Below are 25,667 nucleotides of genomic sequence, written 5' to 3'. Positions count from 1 at the left end.
TCTCTTGCCATCAAACTGCGATTCGAATTATTAGGTCAACAAATATTTGAGTGCTTAATTACACTAATTAGATAGAAGCTCAGATGTCTGAGTCTTTGTGTAAAACCAATCTCTGTAACCTGTTCATTAAAAGTTTAAGGTTGAACAGGACCTTAAAAGAGCTGATCAAACTCTCAGCCTCAAAGGAGCATCGAGCTTGTGTTGTTAGAGACACAGTGCTCATGCACATGCCTTCATGTCTTCCTAAAAGGAGATCACACGAAATTAAATCATCAAAGATTTATCACCTAGTGAGCGAGACACTCTGCTTCAAATGGGGGAAGGGAGTTTCAAAGTATACAAGCAAACTGAAAACAACACAGCTTTCAGACAATAGAGAAACCATTCCAGAAATGTGGGTACCTCTAAATTAGGGAACACAATGCAGCAATTAAAATCATGTTTTAGGGAGCTGTGTATTATCATATAAAGGTGTTTACAATATGTGAAATGAAAAAAATATATATCAGCAGAATATGCAGTATAATTCTGATTTTGTAAAGGAAAAATCTAACAGAACAAATAGACTAGGATGAAATACACCTAAATATTGAAAGTAATGCTTACTGGTAGGTGATAGAATTATGGGCAATTTTCGTTTTCATCATTATGATTTTCTATGCTTTTTAATCTTTATATAATGAATATGTATTATTTTTATAATCGTGCAAAGCATGTTAGTTTTTTAAAGAATAAATGTAAAGCCCTTCCAATATAACTGAAACATCTTAACACATGACAAATTAGATAATGTAGAAGGAAAATAGCTCAAACACAGGTACACAAATCATGTCGGTACAAAGTAAGACATGATGGATTACTAATGATCTCTGTAAAAAAAAAAGGTCAGGCAATAAGTTAACTAAACTGGGCATTTCTCAAGAGCGGAAGCCATGTTGTAGTGATGTTTAAGAAGTAGTTTGCAGTACTGGTTACCTGAGGTAGCCCAGGTTAGAATCCTGGCTTTGCCCTCCGTAGCTGTATGACCTCAGATAACGTCCCTTAATTTCTCTAAGCCTCAATTTTCTCACTTGTTAGGTTTTTTTTTAAGGTGATGACAGTATGTGATAGGGCCGCCCTTTGGGGTCAATGCTCTAGTGCATGCGAAGTCCTCCATACAGAGCGGGCTCCTAGTAACGCTCCTTGGATGCGTGAATGTGCTGCTCTGGAGCTCAGAGGCCAGAGGGATCAGCGGGACAGGAGGGCCAGAGACCACCGTAGAGAGGGGCAGGAGTGTGAGGACTACAAGGACCCTCTCCCCAAGGGATGTGAAAGAAGCATTGGAATCAGGATCCACAGACCTGGATTCTAACTCCAGCAGGGCCTTTACCCGCTGAGCTTCTATTTCCTTAGTCACAAAGTGGGGATATAAGTCCTCATTTGCCTATTCCTGGGGTTTGTTGTAATAATAAAATTCATTGTTATTCCTTAATTTAATAAACGTCTTTTGAGCACCCCACTTTGTGCTAGATAATGTTCTAGATGCTGGGGTTATGACAATGAGGAAAACAGAGAAAGTTTCCTGGCCTCATGGAGTTTAGAGTGTGGAGAGGTGATGAAACAAACAAGATAAATTAGTCAGATATATAGGATATTAAGTGGTAATAAGTGTTTGGAGAAAAATGAAGCAGGGACAAAGAATAGAAGGCGGGGGTTTTAATTTGGGGGAGCATGCTAGGGAAGGGCTTCCTGAGAAACTGGCATTTGAGTAAATAAATGCCTGATGGGAGTGAGGGAGCAAACTGTGCTGGCAGGAGGGAGAAAAGGATTCCAGGCAGAGGGAACAGCCAGCGCAAAGGCCCTGAGGCAGCGAGTGACCAGTGTGTCAGAAGCAGGATGGCGGGAGCAGAGGGAGTGAAGAGGGGACCAGTAGGAGGGAAAAATCGAGATGCAAGTTTTGTGGAGGTAACCAGACTGGCTTTTGTCCCAAGTTAGATTGGATGCCCCTGGAGAGCTTTAAGCAAGGGACTGGCACTATCTGATTTACATCTTACGAGGATAACTTTGCTGTTTTGAGAATATAGGGAAGGGATCTAGGGCGAAAGCAGGAAGACCATTTGGGAGGATTTCGTAGTTCCCAGGTGAGAGCCTACTGACAAGGATGGAAGCAGTGGAGGCAGTGAAATGACATAAGAAATGGGAACCAGCTTTGAAAATGAAATTGCTTTTCAAATGTACGATGGTGGTGGAACAGTGCAGGAGAAGCGGTGTGAATAAAAACCGAGGGCAGCCAGAGCTGCTGCACGCAGCCACAAGCTGAAGGCCAAGCTGTTCCGCATGGAGAAATTCAGTAAGATGGTGCAGAGAAGCTACAGGCCTGGCTGCGGGCTTGACTCTCAGGACTTGTTTGCAACAATGCAGGACCCAGAAATGTGGTGGGAAGGTCAAGTTTCTTTATGTGTCTCATGTGTTCAGCACCTTCGATATCAACGTCTTTGCTGAAACTTAAACCCGCTTATGCTCCTCCAGTTCTGGCTGGAAACAGAGTAACGTACTACCACGCCATCCTGGATGTGAGTCAGAGCAGAACTTGGCCAAGAAGGGATCAAAAGTGTGTGTGCCTTTCCCAGGGGAGTCCTCTCTTTCTCTGGAGTAAACATCATCCTTTTGAGATAATCTGGCGCATTCCAAGGCCACTTCTTGCTAACTGACATGCTTTTCTCCTCAACAATCCTTTAGAAGCATAAAGAGCTTAATCAACCCAAATTATAGGGTCTGCTTAATCTAGGGGTTTATTTGAATATCACTGCTTTGAGGGGAGGAGGAGAAACAAGTCTTCCTAAGGAGAAAATTTCCTACTGGAAGCACTGTTCTCAAAAACATGTCCTTGGCATCCCATTAATTATATTTCATTTTGACAGATCTCGTATATAGTTGTTATATCTTTAGGGGGAAGAAGGTGTTGGATGATTAATTGGTTGATAGTGTATGTTAATTGGATGCTAATTAAATTTAAATTTAATTCATATTTGAAACACTTAATTTAACTCAGGACCAGAAAATTAGAATATTCAAGCTTCTTGAAGAAACTTGTCTTTCTATCTGTCACCTTCATATGTCTATTGACACTTTCTCCTTGTTTACAAACTTGTTTTTCAAGAAAAAGAATCAGATGATCCTTAGAGCTTCCAGCCATAATAGAAAGTGTTGGTTCTTGCAATACATAAATATTTAATTGCTTTATTGAAAAAAGTACACATATCTTCATTCTATTACTTAAGTTTGTTCTAGACAAGTCCTGTCAGGCTGGAGACGGTGCTGTTTGATTCCTTCCTTCCGGCTGGATAACGGAAGAAACAGCTCCAGAAGAGAGTCTGAACTTAGTCTCCAGAAAGGCACTGCGATGCTCTGATAGGTGCCTGAAACCCGAGGGCAGAAGGGGAGCTGTTTGCGATATTGGAAACTTCTGGGAAATTCTCTGAGGCTGTTGTTTCTACTCTCCCTCAGGGAAAACCCCAAGAGATGAACTCTCTGAGAACTGTTGACAAAATATCCAATAATTCCTCTCTTATAGCCCAGGGGTGGAAGGGGCCTCTACCCAGCCCTGGGATGGGAGCCACAGGCTTCAGGCTCCTCTGCTGTCCAGGGTGGAGAGGACAGCTCTCCCCAGGATCTGGTTATTTGTAGATTTTCTTGGAGGGTAGAGTACCAGGCCTTGGGACTGTAAAGGTATCTTCCATTTCTAGTCTTTAAACAAAGAAAACTGGGGACCACGAGTTTGATGGAAGGAGTATGGGCTTTGAGGTTTAACTGCTTTGGATTTGTATCCTGGCTCAACTCTAGAAAAGTTGCTTCCCTTTGCTGAGCCTCAGTTCCCTCATCTGTAAAATGAGATGATAAAACTAATCTTGCGATGATGTTGTAAGGATTAAATGAGATCATAAGTGCTTGTGAAAACCTAACACAGTGCACACAGGAAGATGTGCAATGCCTGGTCGATTCCGTCCTCCTCACTGCCTAGTAATTTCCAGCTTCACCTTCTGGTCCTGTAGAATGCCTGGATCTAGTAGCAGCTGCAGCTGCTGTTTGCACACACACGCACGCTGTACCGTGGCTTGTCCTTGACATCTATACTGTCTTAGTACTGGCATCTGAGGTTGGAACCTCCTTCCCTCACTGACTGGCTCTCTCCTCAGCTGTCCTGGAGAAGCCTCTAGAAAAGAAGGCTGGCAGAAATTATGGCCCTCCAGGCAACAAGAAGCTTGTCTACTTCATTGATGACATGAACATGCCCGAGGTGGATGCCTACGGGACCGTGCAGCCCCACACCATCATCAGGCAGCATCTGGACTATGGCCACTGGTAAGAGCACACACACCGAGGGGCTGGGCTGGCAGGAGCAGGCCTAAAGCTGGGCTGACGGCTAAGCTTTTTTCTGCTGGAGGTGCAGACTACCATTTAGCTCTGGTGCCAGATGAGAATCCCATGGCAAACCGCAGTCATCATGGGGTCCTGTCTGCTGGAGTCCTCTTTCAGACAGGGTGTTAATACCCACGCCAAGAGTTTCCTCAGAGAAGGTACTGAGCTCATCTCAAAAGTTGCCTTCTCCAAGCCCCCAAAGCAAAATTAACCTCTCACCACCCGCCACCCGCGGTCCCATAGCGCTGAGCATATACTTCAATGATAACACACTGTTCAGTACACAAGTGTCTGTGGGTCTTAACAGCCTTTGTCTTTTCAGAGCAACTCACAGAATCTGGTATTTTCTCTTGCAACAATGTAGTTTTTAATGGCAACAGGCCGGAACTTGCCAGAAAAACAAAAAAGCAAATCAGTGATTTAAGACCATTCTGGCTTACCTACCTCATATTGAATCAGCTGCTGAGAAAGAGAGGGGAGTACAAAAAAGGAATTCAGAGACAAGAATTGTAATTAGCATGGTAACCTGAGTCTCCTTTCATTCATTCCTAGTGTCTTTGTTGGGTGCCTGCCACATACAACCATCCACAATCTCCACACTGTGTTTGAGCAGCTGGACAACACTGAAAAAAGTCAGGCTAATTAGCTTCACTTTAGATTCATGGCAGAAACCTTAAATGGGCAGTAGAAACTTCCTGGAAATTCTACCGTATTGCCTTAGTGTGTTTACATTTCCACTCCCAGAAATGTCTATTTCATATCTTCTCTCTTTTCAAACTCCCCACCCCACCTCAGCTGATGATCTTTTCTTCACAAGAACACAGACGCCATCTCTGTTTCTTGCTTCCATGTCTACACAACTTATTTGCATCCCACTGCATCCTTTTCTCCCTCCTCCTGTTGCATCTTCTCTAAGGGTTAATGATCCACCAGCACCTTGATTCCACTCCCTCCCACCTCCGGAAATCCTTACTTCATCAACTAGTCCCCCTATCTCCAAAGTGGTTCCTTCACTTCAGTATCTAAACTTGCATAACTTTCTTCTATTGTGTTCAAAAAAATCATTACTGTTTTGTCTCTCTCTCTACATATTGTCTTTACTCTTTCCACTTCCTCATCTCCCGCTCACTCCTCAGTCCACTATTATTATTACCGCCCAAGGGGGTTCCTCTGCTCACCACAAGTCTTGCCAATAGTCAGGAGGCAAGGTGGTAGAAGAGAAAATACTTTATTACAGCTTGCTAGCAAGAGGGGAGATGGCCGACTAAAGTCCAAAAGAACCATCTTACAGAACAAAGACTACAGGCCAGTTATATACGGGGCTGGCCTCCAGCTCAGGGAGGCGTCTGGTCTCCAGGTGGGGCAGACACCTGGTCTTAGTTCCTGATAGTCCTTTGTTTTACTGGATCGGAGAACGGAGCAATGCCCTGTACCCTGATCTCTCAGTTGTCATTGATGACGGCTACCAGCGTAGGCTCTCTGCCTGGGGGATCGTCACATTCCTAAGGAACTCAAAAGGACAAAGTTATTGACTTATAGCAGCTGGGAGGGGCCACAAAATCTACAGAGCATGTCTGGGTTAGTTAGTCAGAGGTCATTCAAAGTTACAATATGGTTTCTTTTCTACAATATGGCTTCCCTTGTGTCAACCTTGTGTTGAGCTGGTATCATTATTTGGTTTCTAGTTCCTTCACTTTACTGAACTGTTCTTGCTCAGCTTCTAACTGTGTCTATATTGTGAAGTCAACAGACCCCGTTGGGTCACCATCTTTCTCATTCTTTCTGCAGCACTTGATGTGGTTGACTCTTCCTTCCTTTTGGAGATACAGGCTTCCTCTGCTTGCTCAGGTGCCACATGCCCCTGATTTTCCTCCCATGATAGGGCACATCCCACCTCACCCTGACAAGGCACTCACTTGCCTGGGCCCTCACACAACTCTCACCTGTGGTCTCTGACCATTCCAGGTATGACCGGAACAAGCTCTCCCTAAAGGAGGTCATGAATGTACAATACGTTTCCTGTATGAACCCCACAGCAGGCAGCTTCACCATCAACCCACGACTTCAGGTATGGGGGAGCCATGGTACCAGAGTCCTAAATTCTACCTCACCAGGGCTGATGTTGCTTGATTATAAGTAATAATTGGCCCTTCCCTGTCCAGCCTCTTAAAGTGGTAAATCATACAGGATGCTGACTTGCATTTCTAGGGGACAGAAAAACTCCTAGACATAGAGTCGTGAAGCTTTTAGAGCTGGAAAGGGCCATAGAGGTCATCTGATTCAACTCATTCTTCAGAATGAGAAACCTCGGGGAGAGGAAATGACTCTCCCAAGGTCATATGGATACTCAGTGTCATATTCAAATTTGGACTCAGATTCACTGAGTTCATGTTCAGCTCTCCTGCTACTGCACCTTGCTGACATCTTTGACCAAAGATCCAAAGCCCATTATTCCTCCAGTCATTTTAGGTTCAATCTAAGTTTAGGTTTAGTGTGAGATATGTGACCAGAATGTAGAATTCAAAGCCCGTATAAGAATCCTTCGGTGTTTTATCCAAATCCAGAAAAGATGATTTTTATTCTGTGATAAGGGATGTCTAGCTCATGGCCTCCTCCACATGCCTCTGTTTCCTTGTGCAGCGTCACTTCAGTGTGTTCGTCCTTTCCTTTCCGGGAGCAGATGCCCTGTCCTCCATCTACAGCACCATCCTGACTCAGCATCTAAAGCTTGGAAACTTCCCAGCGTTGTTGCAGAAATCCATCCCCCAGCTGATCAATCTGGCCCTCACCTTCCACCAGAAAGTCGCCACCACATTCCTGCCCACAGCGATCAAATTCCACTACACCTTCAATCTCAGAGACTTCGCCAACATCTTCCAGGTGAGTCCATCTGCTCCGAATCACCTTAGAAGGCTTAGTCATCATCCAGTTCCTTCCATTCTTAGTAAAATAATCGTTAACACAAAACTCTTAGGCAAAGGCACAGCTCATGTGGAGTCATGAACATAAACAGGTAGACAGAGTGCCGTGGACTCCACGAGGAAGGAGTTCAACACAAGTTCTGTTTGTGGATTAAATTATTTCCCAGTAAGCAGAATGCATTTCTGAGTTGGTTCCTTTGGGCAGGAGAAGGCTCAGCATCTTGGAGATAACATTGTATAATGATTGTAGCATGCCTAGGAAAGAAAATGGCGCAGAAGAAAGAAAAACTATTTTGCAGCCTCTGGTGGTACACCCATTGTTCTTGGGGTGAAAAAGAATATCCCCCAAACCGTGTAGGATAGGTCTACTTCCTGAAGAAGTCATGTCATAATAATCCTAAGACACCATCTGCCATCCCCTGGGATGCCTCAGTCCTAAAAATTCCAGGTCCTTTTCCAGGCCAAAGCCATTTTAGATCATTCCAGCTGCTCGTCTGAATAGTGATGGCCTGTCTCTGCCCGTTTCTTCTGGTAGCTTGGCCCTTTACTATCAAACTTCAAGACGGTAATGCAGCAAACCTGGCCCTGTCTTCCCCTTGGTCTGATACAGCATCCTGACATGATGGAGTCCACAACTCCCCCGTCCTGGACAAGAATCTGCAGAAACAGCTTTTCAGAGACACCCCTCCCCAAGATAGCACTGAGCCATTAGTGAGGGAAGGATGCCGTTTACGCCAAGCAGAGGCCACAGCTGTAGGGAAGTGTCAGTGTGACCAGGGAGTGAGGCACGACCTTCCACAGGGAGCGCATGTGTTTGGAATTAATTACTCAGGGCACCACCTGTGCAGGTAAGACTCTGGGGAACCTCAGATCTCAGCAAAGTTCAAGACCCTGAGGACATAGGGCCTGCGTGTTCCAGCCAGGACTCTGGGTTGTAAAGAGCAGAAACCTACTAAACATTAGTTCAAAGACCTAAGAGCTGTACTCCAGAAAGGCTTAGGCTGAAGGTGGAGCTGCTGAGCCCCACAGCAGGGCTGTCTCTGAGAACACATCTAAACTGGCTTGGGACAGCACTCCTGGATCGTGCAGCTCCCAAACATTAACTCAGCTAAAAATGGGGAAACAGAGATTATATAGATTTGCCTAAGAGCACACAGCGAGCCAGTGAAGGAAACGGAACTAGAATCTGTGTCTTCAGGTTCCTGGCCTGGAGCCCTTCCCACCACACCGTTCTGTCCTTCTTGTCCTTGCTTGTGATGAAGAGAACAAGCATAAGACAGTTAAGGCAGTGAGAAAGACTCAGCTCCAAGCCTGTAAAGCCTGCAGCTCTGTGGCCCTCAGGCCCGGACAATGGCAGAGTTTGTGCTTACCCTCTATTGTCTCCCATTTGTTGAGCATTAATTGAGAAAGACATTTTTTATCACACAAACCCTCTCTTCAATCTCACTGCAGCCCCATGAGGTAGAGGTGTTGCCATCCGCATTTTCCAAATGAAGAAAAAGGAGTTAAAGTCATTTGATCAAATTCACCTTGCTCATGGTGGCAGAACTAAAAGGAGAAGAGGTGATTAAGTCTTTTACCAGAAGTTCGCAGCCCTAGCTGCTGCTTGGACAGGCGCCTTGTCACCTGTACAGCCTGAAATTTGTCTTCACGACAACCCTTTGGGTGGGATACACATTATTATGCCAATTTAACAGAGGCTCGAAGTTCCCAGTTAGTAGATGGCAGTGTCAATGGTCATAGAGGTAGAAAAGCATAAACGATGTTGCTGGAATAACAAGTATTCCAGCCCAGTGGGAATGGAGAGTGATATGGAGGGACTGGTGAGAGAGGAGACTGGGAAGATGATCCGAGACCAGAGTGGGCCCTCATAGAGAGTCTGACTTTAGTCTGTAAAAATAGCTGCATTTATTGAACACAGTCGTAAGCCCTGTACGTCTGTTAGTTCATAATTTAATCCTCACAGCAACCACAAAGGGCAAAATCCTCATTATTTCCAATTTAGAGTTGACAGAACTGTGCTACAGACAAATCAGATACCTTGAGCATGATCACGTAATGGTAAGCAGCAGAGCTGGCATCCAAAACTTAGAATGTTCAGCCTCACTGTGCAGGTGATTAAGGGTGACAAAGGCTCCTTGAGGAAGGACGGTTCTATTCCAGCCTTGTTTTAGTGGCAACTGGTGCAGTGTCAGGGAAGAACCAAGGAGACGAGATAGCGAGCGAGGTGGGGTCTACGTCGCTTGTTCCCTGTGGCCTATTTCTTTGACTGACTCAGGCAGCCTGAGTGGCAACCCCCTGGGCTCTGTATCCCGGCCAGGCCTCTCTGCAGCCTGCCAGCTGTCAGCCACCTGCCGCAAGCATGGGAAACTGCCTCTGCCATCGGAATGCCTGCCTGCCTTCAACCACACAGCCCCTCGCCCTCCCCCTCCAGAGGGGAGTGTCAAGCTCAGAGCTTGATAACAACCTCCCCCTGCCTCCCTCCCTTCCTGCCTGTTTGTCTAGAGGCCTGATGTAAGAGATGAAGGGGATGCTTGAATGCCCACTAGGAGACAGGCATTGCCTAAAGAACACACTGTTTTCCTCCATCCAGCTTGATTCAAGGCTCAATAATTCAGACCTTCCTTGCGCTTCCCTCACTCGGCCCCAGTCAGGACAGAACATGATAGTGCTGGAGTAGCAGAAACCATTAACCTTTCCCGTCTCAGTGCTACACGTAACTATCTAAGATGCCACAAAGTTTGTGCTTGACACACTCCCATTGACTCAGCCCTTAATTGTCCATTAGCCTGAGTGTGTGGCTGTAACAGGGCTTATAAACTCCAATGGATGGCTCATCTCGCTATAGATCACAAAGTCCTAGAAGCAAGATTTCTGCTTGGTGTTTCTCCTCCCCTCTGTGTCTTGTACGCGGCTGATACCAGGAAAGCAGAGAAGGAGAGAGAGGCTGAGATATGCGTGTGGGTGGCGCTAAGGGGCCCTGATGGAATTTCTTTTTATAAAAAAAAAAAACATATTAAAATATAATAGGCAAGAAGAAAAGCGCACAAGACATAAGCATACAGCTTGGTTAATTGTCACAAAGTCATCACACCTGTGTAACCACAATTCAGGTCAAGAAGTAGCATGTTCCCAGCAACCCTGAAACTCTTCCTTTCTCTTCCTTCCGTTCACTCTTTCCTCCACCTCCCAGAGGTAAATACTGTCTGGACTTCTAATACCAGATGTTATTTTGGCCTAGTTTTAGACTTTATATAAATAGAATCATATGGTAAATATTCTTTTGCATCTTTGTTCGATAACCTGTTTGTACATAAATATATAATCATGTTGTTGGTAAATAATAATAACAATTTCTCTTTTTCCAATCCTTAAATCTTCTAATTTCTTTTTCTTGTCTTACTGTGCTGGCTGCAACTGCCAATACAATGTTGAAGAGAAGTGATGGGAGAGGCATCTTGTTGCATTCCTAATTTTAGGGTGAAAAGCTTTTAATAGTTGATCGTTAAATATGATGCTTACTATAGATTTTTGTGGATGGTCCTTGCCAGATTAAGAAAATTTCTTCCTGCTTGTAGTTTACTAAGAGTTTAAATCATGAATGTATATTGAAACTTAACAAATAATTTTTCTGTATATGTTGAAATAATTATATTGATTTTTTTCTCCTTTGTTCTGGAAATGTGATGAATTACACTGATTGTTTTTGAATGTTAAATCAACCTTGGTTTTCTGAAATCAATCCAACTTGGTTGTTACATGTTGAACTTTTTATATTTTGCTGGATTACATTTGCTATCTTTTTCTATATAATTTTTGCATCTATATTAATAATATTATCCTGTAATTTTCCTTTTTCTAGTATTCTAAGGTTATAAAGTCCTCATAAAATGCATTAGGAAGTATTCTCTCTTTTTCAACTTTCTGAAAGATTTTGTAAAACATTGTATTTTGCCTTCCTTAAATATCGGAAGAATTTACTAGTGAAACCTTCTGGAGTTTTCTTTGTGGAAGATTTTAAATTGTGAATTCAATTTCTTTAACACATATTAGACAGTTCAGATTTTCTATTCATGTATCAGTTGTGGTAAGATGTCAAAGTCATCACCAGTTTCTAATTTATTGGCATAAAATTGTTTATAAAACCCTATTATCTTTTAAATATCTGTAGTATTTGACATTATGTCCTCTTTCTTATTCTGGATGTTGATTATGTGTGCCTTTTCTGTTTTTCTCTTTTTATCGTCTAACAGCCTTACTAGGGAATTCTCAGTTGTGCTAGTCTTTTAAAAGAAACTGAAAAGTAGATCAATATTATGTTTTTTACTTTATTGACTATCTCTATTGATATCTGTTTTTTATATTATTAATATTTACTCTTTTCTTTATAATCTCCTACTTCCTTGGGTTTGGGGCTAGTTTATTCTTTTTCTAACTTCTTGACATGGTTACTTAGATCATTAATTGTCAGCCTTTCATCTCTTCTAAAACATTCATTTTAAGGCTATAAATTTATTTCTAATTATACCATTCACTGCATCATGCAAGCTTTTATATGTTATACTTTTATTATCATTAATTTCATAATATTTCTTAATTTCCCCTATGATTTCTTCTTTAACTCATTGGATATTTAGAACTATATTACTTTATTTTCCAAAATTTAGAGATTTTTTAGTTATATTTCTTTTATTGATGCCTAGTTTGATTTCAATGTTATCAGAAAATATACTCATATGATATGATTTTAATAACATATTATATATAATAAACTATAATATGATTTAAATAAAATATGATTTTATTTCTTTGAAATTTCTTGAGATTTACTTTATGTCCCAAGATAGGACAAATGTGCACTTTTAAAGTGATGCATTCTGCCTGTGTCAGGTGTAGTTTTATCAATATGTCAATTAGGTCAAGCTTGTAAATCATATTGTTTAAGTTTTCTATATCCTTACTGATTTTCTTTGTCTGCTTGTTCTGTCAGTTTCTAAAAAAGATATGTTAAAATCTCCCACTGTGATTGTGGACATATCAATTCCTCCTTTTATTTCTGTCATACGTGCTTTATATATTTTGAACCTATGTTATTAGGTGCATACAAATTTAGAGTTACTATATCTTTGTACTGAATTTACCCTTTTCCTATTATTAAATGGACTTCTTTATTTCTAAAAATAGCCCTTGCTTTAAAGTCAACTTTGTATGATATTAGTATGGTTACTCCATATTATTTTAGTCAGTATCTTCATGATACATTGTTTTCCCATTTCTTATCCCACCTTTTTTGTATTCTTATATTTAATTTATATCTCCTATAAGCAGCATATAGATGGGATTTTTTTTTAAATCGACTGTGATAATCATAGTCTTTTAATTAAAATGTTTAGTTCATTTAGATTTTATGTTATTTTATATAATAATATATTTAGGATTAAATCTAATTTATACCATTTGTTTTCAATATGTGCTACCTATTCCGTTTTCTTTCCTCTCATTCCTTGTATTCTATTGAATATAGTTTTATTCTTTTATTTTCTCCCTCCTTTAGCATGCTATACATCATTTTACTATTCATCTAATGGTTACAAAATGCATCATTTTATCCTCTTTTTCTTTTATAAATTAGTGCTTTTATCAATTGCTGTACATGCAACGATCTCAGAACAATTTACTTCTCTCCAATTCTTATTTTATTCTTATTTATTTTAATTCATTTGTATTGAAAACCCATAATACACTAATGTTTTTATGTTAGTAAGTCAACATTTATCTAGGCATTCACGTGTTACTAATCCCATTGCTCTTTATTCCTGCTGCATTTCTGTTCTTGAATTTGGAATCTTTTTTAAAATTCTGGGCCTTTTTTTTTTTTTTAAGTATGCTTTTTGGTGAAGAAGATTGGCCATGAGCTAACATCTGTTGCCAATCTTCCTTTTTTTTCCTCCTCAAAACCCCGGTACATAGTTGTATTTCCTAGTTGTAGGTCATTCTAGTTCTTCTATGTGGTATGCCTGCCACTGCATGGCTTGATGAGCAATGCATAGGTTCATGCCCAGGATCCAAACTGGTGAACCCTGGACTTCCAAAGTAGGACACACAAATGTAAACACTCAGCCGTGGGGCTGGCCCCTGGAATAATTTTTATTCTGCCTGAAGAATTCCTTTGGTATTTACTTAGTTTATATCTGCTAGAGAAGAATCTCTCAGTTTTTATTTGACTGAAATGTATTTGTTTCTTATTTTTCAAGAATTTTAGGAGGGCATTTAGAATTCTAGGTTGGAAGCTATTTTCTTTTAGCACTTTGAAGGTGTCATTCCATTCTATTCTGGTTTCCATTGTTTCTGTTGAGAAAGTATCTCTGTTTTATTGTTTCTTTGAGGGTACACATATTTTCTTCACTTGCCAGCTTTTAGGATTTTCTCTTTGTCTTTGATTTTCCAAAAATTTCACAATTATGCCTAAGTTGTCCAAGGTGGTATTTTTTGTGTTTATCCTTCTTAATGTTCGTAGCATTTTTGAATCCGGTTTGATGTCTTTTTTCAGTGTTAGAGAAGTTGCAGTCCATGTCTCTTCAAATATTGATTCTGCTTCCCTCTCTTTTCTTCTTCTTTTATTCCAATGCACGTATATGGACCTTTTCACTATATCCCATATGTCCTGTATGCTCTTTTCCTTTTTTTTTTTCCTGTTTGTGATTCAATCTGAATATTTTGTGCTAATCTCTTTTCTTGTTCCTTAATTCTCTTTCCAGCTGTGTCTGTTCTGCTATTAATCCCGTTTGTCAAGTTCTTAGTTTCAGTTTGGTCTATGATCAGCTATTCTGCAATTACAAAAACCAGAAGTCTTGATGGAGGTTTTTGCTATGTTTTAGGAGTTGAAGAATTCAATATTAGTCCATTCATTTTTTCAACAAGCATTCGTTGAGAATCTAGTTTATGTCAGGCTCCATGTGAGATGCTAGTAATACAATGATAAAAATAAACCACATCCAAGATGAAGTCTCTCAATTTCCCTGCCTTTGAAACACTCACCATGACCTGGAAGAAGCAAACCTGTACAAAGAAAATTAAATTTAGAACTAATAATTCTTCTATAATAAAGATTTATATATAAAGGGTTAGGTGGAGCACATCAGAAGGAATGCTATTGAACAGGAAAGGAGATGTCATGGAAGACTTCAACAAAGAGGTATCAATTGACCTAGATCTTGAAACATGAGTATAGCAAGCAAAGCAGAAGACATGATGGCACAGAAAGTATATAGGGTGAGAAAATAATTTGAATTTTGTGAAACTGAAATCTAAATTTTATGGAAAGTGGTGGTGAGATTGATCACGAGGAAACAGACTGGTAGGCATATGACAACCAGCCCTTTATGCCATGCTGATGAATCTGAGCATTATTCTGTCAGTCATAAGGAGCCATTAAATAACCCCTTTTCCTTTAAGGCAAGAAAGAAAGCAGTGAGGGCAAACAGAGATATAGATGTGTTTGAAGTTATAGAACTTGTTGAGGTTGTTAAGGGGTTCTAATCTTGGTGGTCTCCATTTTCAATAAAAAAGAAGGCTAAGACATTGACTTTGTAACAGAGAGAGGTAACAGAGAAATTTGGAAAGAATAGTAAATGTTTGGAATAATCTTATGGCATGTAAGAAGGAGAACCTACTAGAGATGAATAAATGGATTGCTGACCTGCAAAGGAAACTATAGTCCTTTGTCATCATTCTGATTTTACATAAGCAATTGTCTCCTAGACTAGTTTTCAAATGGCACTTGTGGAATTGAATACAGCAGAGAAGCCACCTCCGCCATCATCGTGGTGATTTAGAATGTAGAGGTTAAAATTCCAGGTTCTAAGTTCAGGCAGACCTTGTAGGTTTGAACTAAGGTCACTTAAGTGTATGACATTGGGCATGCTTCCAGTCTGTCTGAATCCCAATCTCCACATTATACAAAACGGATGCAGTAAAAATTACTTTGTGGGATCATCATGATGGTTAAATGAGCTCTGTCTGGCAAAACATGTAGTCCAGTGCCTGTCATATAACTGACTTCAATGAACTGTAGCTGTTGTAGCTATAAGTTGTTATTCACGTATTTTAGTCTTTCTGTTTGTTTTTTGTCTGTTCTTAAAGGGCCTTCTCTTCTCCTCAGTGGAATGTGTAAAATCCTCACAGGACCTAGTAAAGCTCTATCTTCATGAATCAAATCGGGTTTATCGTGATAAGATGGTGGAAGAAAAGGACTTTGATCTTTTTGATAAAATCCAGACAGAAGTGGTGAAGAAAATATTTGATGTGAGTATTGCCCTGTGAATTTTTTTACTTTTGAAAAATAATGTTAATTATGCAGATGATTGCCCAAATGATAAAATCTAGCCCATAAATTAGAGAAAATCAGAGATTAGATAAGCAAAAAAATTCTATTATTTTCCCAAGGTAAAAATTGCTGGAGCAAGAAGAGACACAAATTATTGAAAGAATCTCAGTGTTGAGAAAGTCTATGGAGACCATCTGATCCAAATCCTCATCCTGTACTAACTCCTTTCTGTAGCATTTCCCAGATTGGTCATCCCACTTGACACTCCAGCATCCTTGGAAATGCACAATCTCGTGTTTCCAAAGGAAACCATTTTGGAACTGCTAATGACTGGAAATTTAGAACAATTTTGAAATTTGGAACAATTTTAAAGACTGGAAATTTATTCTAATAATGACCTAAAATTTATTTCCCTGTCCACTAATCCTAGGTCTACATGACAACCCTTCAACTATCTTAAGACCATTTATCTTGTCCTTCCTGAGTCTTCTCTTCTCCAGGTCAGATAGCCTCTGTCCTCTTAGCCATTTCTGACATGGCTTGTTTTCAAAGCCAGAGAAATTTGACATCATCTTGGTTACTGTCCCATCTGCTCCCCTCTGAAATTGTGGTGCCCAACTTTCATCACACCATCTCAGTGGAGTCTGCCCAAAAGTAAGAGCATCATTCTGCTGTTCTCATATGCTATAGTTCTGTTACTGTGTTTCCCAAAACGTGTCCTGCTAAACAGTATTACTACAATATACTCTTTAGAAACAAGACATCTATGATAAAATAAGTTGAGAAAGTACTTCATATTATATTCCCCTCTCAGAAATTCACAGCGCATTTAGCATATTAAAGCCCTGAAAATCCTGAATAACCCTGATTCACATATCATTTCCCAAACATATTGGACCCTAATACTATTTTCCCTCCATAAAACCTATTAATAATTTGCAAAATGAGTGGTCCATGGAATACGCCTTGGGAAACACTGACACATTGACACAGCCTGAGATCATATTACGTTCTTAGTGTCAAAATTACCACACAACTAACACTGAGCCTTCTGTTGATCAAAGCACCATATTTTCCACACGTACTGCTATCTGTCATCTCTCGAACTTATAAAGAATTAAATCTTGTATTTAAATGTACCTTGTTATCCCTATGTTCACCTTGTTAGGTTTAGCTTCATATTTTTTTCCTGGTGACACCCTGGGTCTACCTCTGAAGATATTTACAGTCCATCCCAACCTACATGGCAGTCTTTTGAATGTTTGGACAGCCTTTTAAGTAACTTATTTCAATCTGCTCTTTACTAGGCCAGACACCTTGAATTCCTCCACTTAACCCATCATTTTTATATGGCCTGATGTTCAGCACTCTCACATCTTAGATGCCCCTCTCTGAGCAATGCAGAGTTTGCCAACTTATGTATTCACTGTTAGTTCTGTAAACGAGCCTTAACTGTCTTCTTAACTTGGTCTGAGCTAGCACTTTAGAGTAAGAACACTCAGTCTTTGAAAGAGAGGTTCCTATGTGGGTCTGTAGACTAAGGACACATCCTTTTGATCATTGACCCAGATATAATTAGTACTGCCATTATCCTTCTCCCAAGAACGTTATGAAATGCCAACCTGAAGCACCTTTGGTTGTACCAAATACTAATTAGTACCGGTATCAAAGAAAAATTGCCAAATTTCTACCTAGGAAGAGATACAGTCCTGTTTCACCATAAAAGCTTAAACTTCTCTGATTCATGGCCCTTGTGTGAAATGGTGTCACTATTAAGAAATCTTTGGTTCAATGTGTGCATTGGTTTTCTCTCTCCCTTCTACACAGCATGGCTCTGATCATAAAATCGGCGACTTGTTTTGTTCATCAAAGAGTCTTTGTAGGCCAGGCTTTTCAGAACTGCACTTCAGTTGTCCTCTGCTAGATCATTAGTGTAAACTGACTGACATCAGGATTGATTCCCAGTGTATTAGCCCGTTTTCAAACTGGGTGAAGGTACTCCCATATCATTTTCCATGTGTTTTCCTCAACTAGCAAGAACAGCTCTCCTGCATTGCGTTAACATCTTATCCCAATGACTGGCATTTATTGTTACTGTCTGGCGAAGCCAGAATAGTTCAGGGGTTTCCTATGGCCCTAAGCCATCTTCAAAATGTGATAACTCTTTGCCATTTAACTCTTTCCCCTTCTTTCTGCCTATCACCGGGCAGCTGTCCTGGTTCCTCTGTAGTTGTCACTGTCATCCTCACTTTCCCTCCTATGGGTTTACAAGGCTAACCCTACAGTGACTAATGCCCTGGGCAATGCCCCCCCTGGTGAATAGCATGCTGTTTACCTCTTTCCCAGGTGGATCTCCCAGTCTGAACTTTAGAAGAGAAAGATGACAGAAGGGGACAATTGCTCATGCTGGTATAAATTCCTACTTATGCATTAGAAAACCTATTCTTTCTTGGACCTACTTCCCCTATAGCCTTTCTTTCTCTTGAAGTCTCAGGATTTGGGTTTTGATAAGTAAATAATTCCTTTCTGAATTAAAAAATAAAGATAGCTGCCTCTTTGATACTTTGAGGATAGGTTGGTGGTGAAGAGACCTAGACTTCATATCTTTTAAGTTTATTGAGTTGTACTAGATATTTATTAAACATAGTAAGGTTTGCCCTGTGGGCAAGAGTTGACACACAATAAGCCCAAATCTTTATGGAAGTTTTATAAATAGAGGTTCTCCTGAAAATCTTTTAAGATTGTCAATGTTCCCATTAAACAAACCAGTCGCCTAAGGATGGCTTATTTTTGATGTGCCTAAGATGGTACATTTTTCAGAAGCCAGGCCCTCTCCGCTGAGGCTATGAAGTTGGGGCTGCCAACCTGTAGCATGTAATCCCACAGGAAACAGGAAAGGGTGTTTGATGGCACTGCTGTGGATTGAGGAACAACCCTGTTGGAATGGGTATGGGAGAGATGAGGCCATTGAGCCATGATCCCCTTCACCCAACACTGGTGAAAGAGCCCCTGCTTTGGGAAATCCACCCTGTGTCCCCCTCCACTCCTCTGCTTGGACATGGGCTCTCATTGTGCACATGTGAAGGGTACCTCCCACCTTCCACTTCCCATCCTCAGCCCTCAAGGAATAAGAAACATCATCCATGACTTCATGGAGCAGGTAAATGAATGTTAAACATCCACTTTATAAGGGCTTCTCAAGAGGAAGGAAGTGTTGGAATCAGCACTGATACTTAGTTTTTAAGGAATGTGCCTAGAGAAAAGGCAAATCAGATGTCTCCACTCTGTGTGGAATCAGAATTGAGAGCCACTAAGGAGGGTCTTGTCCCTGTGTCTCATTGCCAGGATATTGAAGAGACTATGGAGCAGACCCGAAGCCTGAACATGTATTGCCACTTTGCAAATGGCATAGGGGAGCCCAAGTACATGCCTGTACAATCGTGGGAGCTTTTGACCCAGACTCTGCTGGAAGCCTTGGAGAACCACAATGAAGTGAACACAGTGATGGACTTGGTTCTCTTTGAGGATGCCATGCGCCATGTGTAAGTGTGCTTCTCTTGTTGCCCTTTCTCAGTTCCCTCCTCTTCCCAATGTCACGGATTTCGTTTGGGCATTTGAGGACACTTTGATAAAACCAGGAAAGCAGCTACTTCTTCTGCCATGAAGGTCAAGATAGGAGCTGGTAGAGCAGCAGCTGCAGCTTCTGCCACTGGCCCTAGGGGGCAGCATAGTGCTGAACTGGGGCAGAAGTGGATTTACTTCCTTGTCTGCTATTTACAATCCTGGGTCATGATCACGGTGATACGAAGGGAGAATTTGAGAGCCCAAAAGAGGCACCAGGACAACTCAGACCTGCATCCCCATCCCATACTAGTCCAAGGGCTAATATTAAAAAAAGGAGATTGAAGGTTTTTGTTTAAGTGCACGCATATTTAAAAAGGTAAATATCCTTTCAAGTGTTGTTGCTATGAAATGAATCATTGACAGTAGTCACCAAGCCTCCCAGATCATTTATACTCACACCAATGCTATCCCTATACTGCTCCTTACATTCCCCAATCTGGGTCCCATTTACCACCCCTCCCTGCCAGTCCAAATCCTTCCACCCTGCCTCCAGTATTTACAATCTTCAACAGCAAAATCTACTTCATCTTCAACTTTTCTGAACTATCCCTTCACTGATAAATTCTAACTGAAATCTGGCTGGCTTTGAGTTGAAGAAAGCTGTTTTTTCTTCTCATTCTATGCACCCCAGAGCCCAGAGAGAGGTAAGCACCCTCCTCACCCCCAATGGCATATTTAAACCATTTCTCCTTTTATCCTTCACAAAGCCCAGTTCTTTTGAAGCACAAGTAATTGGACTTTCATACTCATTACCACTCCTTGTTACTGCCACCTGCTAACATCCAGTTACTCCTCATCCTTTACCAATGACCTTTGTGTTGGGACCATCCTTCTCTCCTCAGTCATACCTTTCTTCGTTCCCTGCATCTGGGTAACACCTAGTCTTTCTCTTCCTTGATCTCCTTAGCTCCAGTGATCTTTCTTCTATTCCACCTGAGCCATTTACGTGTTCTTATCCTAGAATTTCTATCATCAGCGATGAACCCACCTCCAAAATCTCTATTTCAAACATCCCACTCTCTGACTTGTACCTCCTACCCTTCCAGTCACCTGCTCTAGTTTTTATTCTGGCTATTCTTAAACTTCATCAAGACTTCATTTCATGGAGACAACTACTTTCTCAAACTCTTTCATCCCTCCACCTACCATGTCTTTACTTTCTTCAACCACCATAGACCCCATCATCCCAGTATGCAAGCACCCCTAACTTTCCTGTCACTGTATCCCTGTGACAAAACTCCACTCTAGTTAAGCCTACTGTCTTCTTATTCCACACCTGCCTGTAAGCATCTGAAGAAGAAAAATCCCCCACCACGTGACTTGGTTTACTTCAGATTTTCAGCCACAAATATCAAATGGGCCCTCAACTTTGCTAGAAATCCTCCTCCACTACCCTGGGAAGTTTGCTCCTTCCCTTCCTGTGATGGCTGCATCATACATTTTTCTTCTCTTCTCAAGTTTCTGAAGTCTCTTCCTTCTCTTTCTTTGTAGTTAATAAACATATCTCTTGTTTTGCTGAGATGAAAGTAACCAGAAGAGAATTCTCTTATCTCCCAGCCATCAAATCTAACAGCCTATCTGTAACCCACCTGCATCCCACCCACAAATCTGGCCTTCCCTACTATTTCAGTTAATGAGCTGTCCCTGTTCTTACCCAACACAATCCCTCCATGTGCACACTGGACCCCATCTCCTCTCACCTTCTCAGGGACTTTACTCCTTCCTGAAATTATCTCTTCTCTCCTTTCCTCTCCTCCCCTGCCCTCTTCTCTCTCTCTATTTTGCTCTCTTTTTTTCCTCTCTCTCTCTCCCTCTTCCTTCTTACCCCATCATCATTACTTCATTAATTTCTGGGTCGTATGCATCACATACAAACACGCCATGCTAGCATTTATCAAAAAATAATAAACTATTCTTGACTCTTCTATCCCTTTCCATCTACTGCCCCTTTCTCCGCTGTGTTCACAACAAAAGTCATTAAAACAGTTGTCTGTACTTGTCAAACGTTCTCACTTCTCATTCTCTCCTCAGTCCACTTACTATCACTTGAACAAAGAAGCTTTTATCCAAGTTGCCACGGACCTACCTCTTGCTAAAGTCAGTTGTCACTGCTGGGTCCTCACTTTATGCTACTTAAGTGCCCTGCTGCATTTGTCATGATTAACCACTCTATTTGTTTACATACCTCCATCCAACACATATTTATTGATTAGACCATCTCAGTATGAGTTCAAGGATCTTTTTTTATTCATTGCTAGATCCCCAGTACCTAGAACATAGCAAGTACTCAATAAAAATTCTTAGCATGTCATATGGGAATGAATGATGTAGAGAAAAACAGGAGGAAGGGGGATAGAGAGTGCTGGGGGTGATTTTAAGTAGGGCGATCAGAACGCCTCACGGAGAAGGCACCTGCTGGTACAACCGGTAAGAGCTACACTTAACATAGAACCCACCACAGGGCTGGTGCATAGTGCTTTGCGTACATCAATTCATTTAGTCTTCACAAAAACCCTGAAGAAAGTAAGGTCTACTATTATTCCTATTTTATTAATGTGGAAGCTGATACCCAGAGAGATGAAGGAAGTTGCCTATCATTACACACCCCAGAAATACAGCCATGAAGTCTGGCTCCAGTGTGTTTGCTCTCAACCATCACACTATGAAGCTCCTTCAGATGCTTCTTTGTCTCCCCATGTTCCAGTGGAAGCTCCTTGAGCACATGGACTGTCTTGCTCACCGCGGAATCCCCAGTACCTTGGACAGTATCTGGTGCATAGTAGGTGGTCAGTAAATAAGGGTTTTAAAAAGTCTGTTGACTAACCTTGAGAAGCCTCAGTGAGTATTTTCCCTCTTCTTTAAGAGCTACAGAAGCCTGTGTCATAGACTTGGAATTGAGGCAAATCTTTGTCCTTTAAGCGTGGATTTAATTTGGGAGAATAGCAAGTGATGGAGTCAATGTGGTTTCCAACATGGTCGATCAAACCGACTAATATTGTTTTTAGGAAAAAATAAAGCTATGAAAGTTACCTTTTCTTCTGAGGATCCTGAACAGACTCTGAAGATAGTTTCCAAAGAGAAGCCTGTGCTGCATTAGCAGTGGCAAAATAACTGGAATAGTGAACTGCACTGAGGGGGGCAATTCTGAAGAATAAAGTGTATTTGGATGTATAATTTCCTGTACGTTTGTTTAAAAATATCACTGTGCCAAGATTTCATCTTCACACTGTCCTCTCCTCCCCTCCCCTCCCTGGGCTCCTAAACCCTCTTTGCTGCCTCTACCAGCCAGGTAGAGCAGAAGCTTCTTATACCAGAAAAAGGAATGCCAAGCAATACAGTGAGAAACCTGAGAATGTCAGAAGATCCTATGGCCTCGCATCACTCCATACCGTGCCCAAGGCCGAGGGTTTTAACTCGCCCCAGGAAGGTCCCACTTTCTGATACACAAGGTGGGAGTAGGCCAGGGCAGAGAAGGACAGTGTGTATGCACTTTCCCAGGAGCCCACAGGGCCAGACCAGGGGCCAATGTAAGGGACTTTATTTACAGGTGCAATGAAATTTGTGCTCATTTTGATTGTATTATCTGGCTATTTGTTCTCACAACTTGAGTTCTTAGCATTTTCTTCTGTTTGATTCTCCTACGCCTTTCCCAACCATCGCTGCTTTCCTTCCACTGCTTTTATGCTGAACCCAATAATGGAGCACGCTGTAGTGGTTACGCGCACAGGTTCTGGAGATAGAGCCACACCCAAGTTCAAATCCTGGTTCTGCCACTAATAGGCTGTGGTGCTTTGCAAAGGATACTTAACATCCCCAAGCTTCAATTTCCTCCTCTGGGAAAGGAAGATAATAAGGTTGTCACTGTCTGTGTGAAGCGCTTTGCAGTCCGTTAATGTTAGAGGCTTGTTCTCTTGCTTAGCAGTACCATTTTGCTCTCTTACTGACTTTCTTCACCATTTCAGCAGATTCTTGTTCTTTTTCTTAAAGCTTTACACTAGATCTTTTTCCCCTGCTCTTGGCATAATCTTAATCTATCTTTTTATTTGTTTCCCCACTCCCATATATGTTTCTCTGCCTTCTCTTTTTTTCTCTGAGAATCACTACTTAATCATTAACCAAAAAAAAATGTCCGACACACTTCTCTTGTGCCCCTTCTTTTGTGTATCCTATCACTTCTCCAGGGTGTGTGTGCATGTATCTGTGTGTGTGTGTGTGTTCAGTCTTCAATAAGCCAGCCTCCTCCAGCTGTGCTGTGGTACACCTTCAGCTTTTGTTTTTAATCTCCCAGAAATTCAGTAATGGGCTTAACTTAGACTGCCTTGGTTTTCTGGCCCAGGAGCCCTTTAGAATATTGATCTTCTTTTTAAATTTTGTAATTTAAATGCAAAGTCCTTTGCCCTCGTCAGAGGTTGTTAATGAGTCCCCAGCTGGAGTCTAATGCTGACAGTTGCAGGCATAGCCATTCTTCTTTGGAAACTTCATCGCTAATGATGCATTTCCCATTTAGATATTGAATAGCATGGACCATGCAAAGCTGAGCTCAGGCCTTCCAGAATAGAGCTGGGTGTCAGGCAGCCCAGACAGCCCAGTTGGGCTTCTCCTGCATGCTTGCCTCTCTCCTCCGTTAATCCATCCCTGCCCCCTCCTTTTAAGACCAAAACAGATTATTCCTTGCACTTAGCATAAAGAATGATTGCTTACAGCACCCCAAATGTGATGCCGAGTATAAGGAATGGGTTCTTCTGTTAATTTAAGAAAAATTTATTGAATATCTTCAGTGTGCTGGCACTGTGCAAGACGAGTATACACACTCTTCAGATGTCTAGAAACTATGTTTTAATAAGAGAGCTAGAGAAGTGTGAATCTGATACAAGACAGAGTATAAGCATCACAATCAAATAATTATAAAGTGAAAAAGTAAAATCATAAAAGAACTACATATAGGTCACCAAATAACTCCTTAATATTTACAAAGATAAATGTTAACTACATAAAGTTAGTGACCCACAAGTTTAAGTCCAAAAAGCTAAAAATTTCTATACATCTGAAACACATTAAAACTAAATGATAAAAGCAACAAATTAGGGGGATATTTTGAAACATACATAAAGGAGTCTTACAAATCTAGAAGAACACTTCAATTGAGAAGTAAGCAATGGACATGACAAGGAAATCCACAAAAGAAAAAATATATAATGATTAATAAGAAAAATGTTCAATTGCCTAGAAATCAAAGAAATAAAATTTAAAACCATAATATTTTCAACCATTAAGTTGGCAAAGAATTTTTAAGAATATATTAAGATCCAGTGTCAACAAGGGTGGGGGCCAGACTCTCCTAGCCGCTGGCGGTGGGCCTTGTTGACTCACCTACGTTTCTGCTGGGGTTTCCTTTCAAGTACCAAACACATCCCTTAGGAGAGAAGAGTCAAGAAGGACCCATAAACATTTAGTTTATTGATGGTAATTATGACCAAATCATCAGTATATGCAAGAAATTTGCAGTAATAAGAAAATTCGAACCACAGAAACTCATGAACCCTTTAAACTCATACGTGCTCGTATTTTGTTGACATGTCAAACCCCACCCACCAAAACTTCCCCAGCCCTTCCTGCAAATTGAGGTTAGCTACTTGCTCCACCCATAACTACCATTACTTAATTTGAATATGGCATTTCTCGTTATAATATCGGTAACACAAGACAGGACCACAGGATTGTAGCCTGTGCAATTCAGTCTCGGATGTATCCTCTGCTCTCTTTGGTTGGACTTTACCTGAGCTCGTGTTCTACACATTCTTTGGATCCCAAGATCACCAACACCTGTTGTCTCTCCCTCCTTATCCCATCCATTTCTCCACAGTGGCTTGATCACTGTGTTATGTGCCCCCAAATTCACTGACAACACATTCTAATTCAACTAATATAATCTAACATATTCTCATCCTACAATATTAATAGATTCACTTTTTGATCAATTCTACCCAATAAGAGTACAAATTGGTGCCACCAATCTGGGGACTAATTTTTCAGTATATATCAATAGCCGTAAAAATTGTCTTACTGTTTGACTCAGCAATTTAATTTTACTTCTAGGAACCTATCCTATGGATATAATTAGAGATATAAACTAAAAATATTTATATGGAATTATTTATGACTAGAAAGTGTTGAGAACAACCTAAATATCCAACAGTAGGCTATTGCAGATGAGGAACTTACTTCTATACAATGGAATATCATTCCACCATTAAAGACATGGTTTAGCAGATTACTGAGTGGCATAGGGAAACAATCACAGTATATTGCTACATGAAAAATGGTTTCAAAGCATAATGTTCAGTATACAAGGTGAACCCAATTTTGAAAATTTACGGGATAGAAATATATTGTTTTTA

At 40.9% G+C, this 25,667-nt stretch overlaps 1 protein-coding gene across 11 annotated transcripts in view; it reads left to right on the top strand.

Annotated features, from left to right (window-relative positions):
• The window catches only part of DNAH9 (dynein axonemal heavy chain 9), a 324,423-nt gene that overhangs the window by 159,152 nt on the left and 139,604 nt on the right, over window positions 1-25,667 (top strand). For all 11 annotated transcript variants that reach the window (XR_006890674.1, XM_046676357.1, XM_046676358.1 and 8 more), the window contains 5 exons: window positions 4,176-4,341; window positions 6,364-6,466; window positions 7,039-7,278; window positions 15,462-15,623; window positions 18,991-19,187. Coding sequence is in view for 10 of the 11 variants with exons in the window: in XM_046676357.1 (XP_046532313.1) it covers window positions 4,176-4,341; window positions 6,364-6,466; window positions 7,039-7,278; window positions 15,462-15,623; window positions 18,991-19,187 (868 nt within the window). In the remaining variant the exon portion in view is untranslated. The remainder of the gene's footprint in view (window positions 1-4,175; window positions 4,342-6,363; window positions 6,467-7,038; window positions 7,279-15,461; window positions 15,624-18,990; window positions 19,188-25,667) is intronic.

This window comes from Equus quagga, chromosome 11, assembly GCF_021613505.1.
Source record: "Equus quagga isolate Etosha38 chromosome 11, UCLA_HA_Equagga_1.0, whole genome shotgun sequence".
Taxonomy (NCBI): domain Eukaryota; kingdom Metazoa; phylum Chordata; class Mammalia; order Perissodactyla; family Equidae; genus Equus; species Equus quagga.
This window is presented reverse-complemented; position numbering and strand designations above follow the sequence as displayed.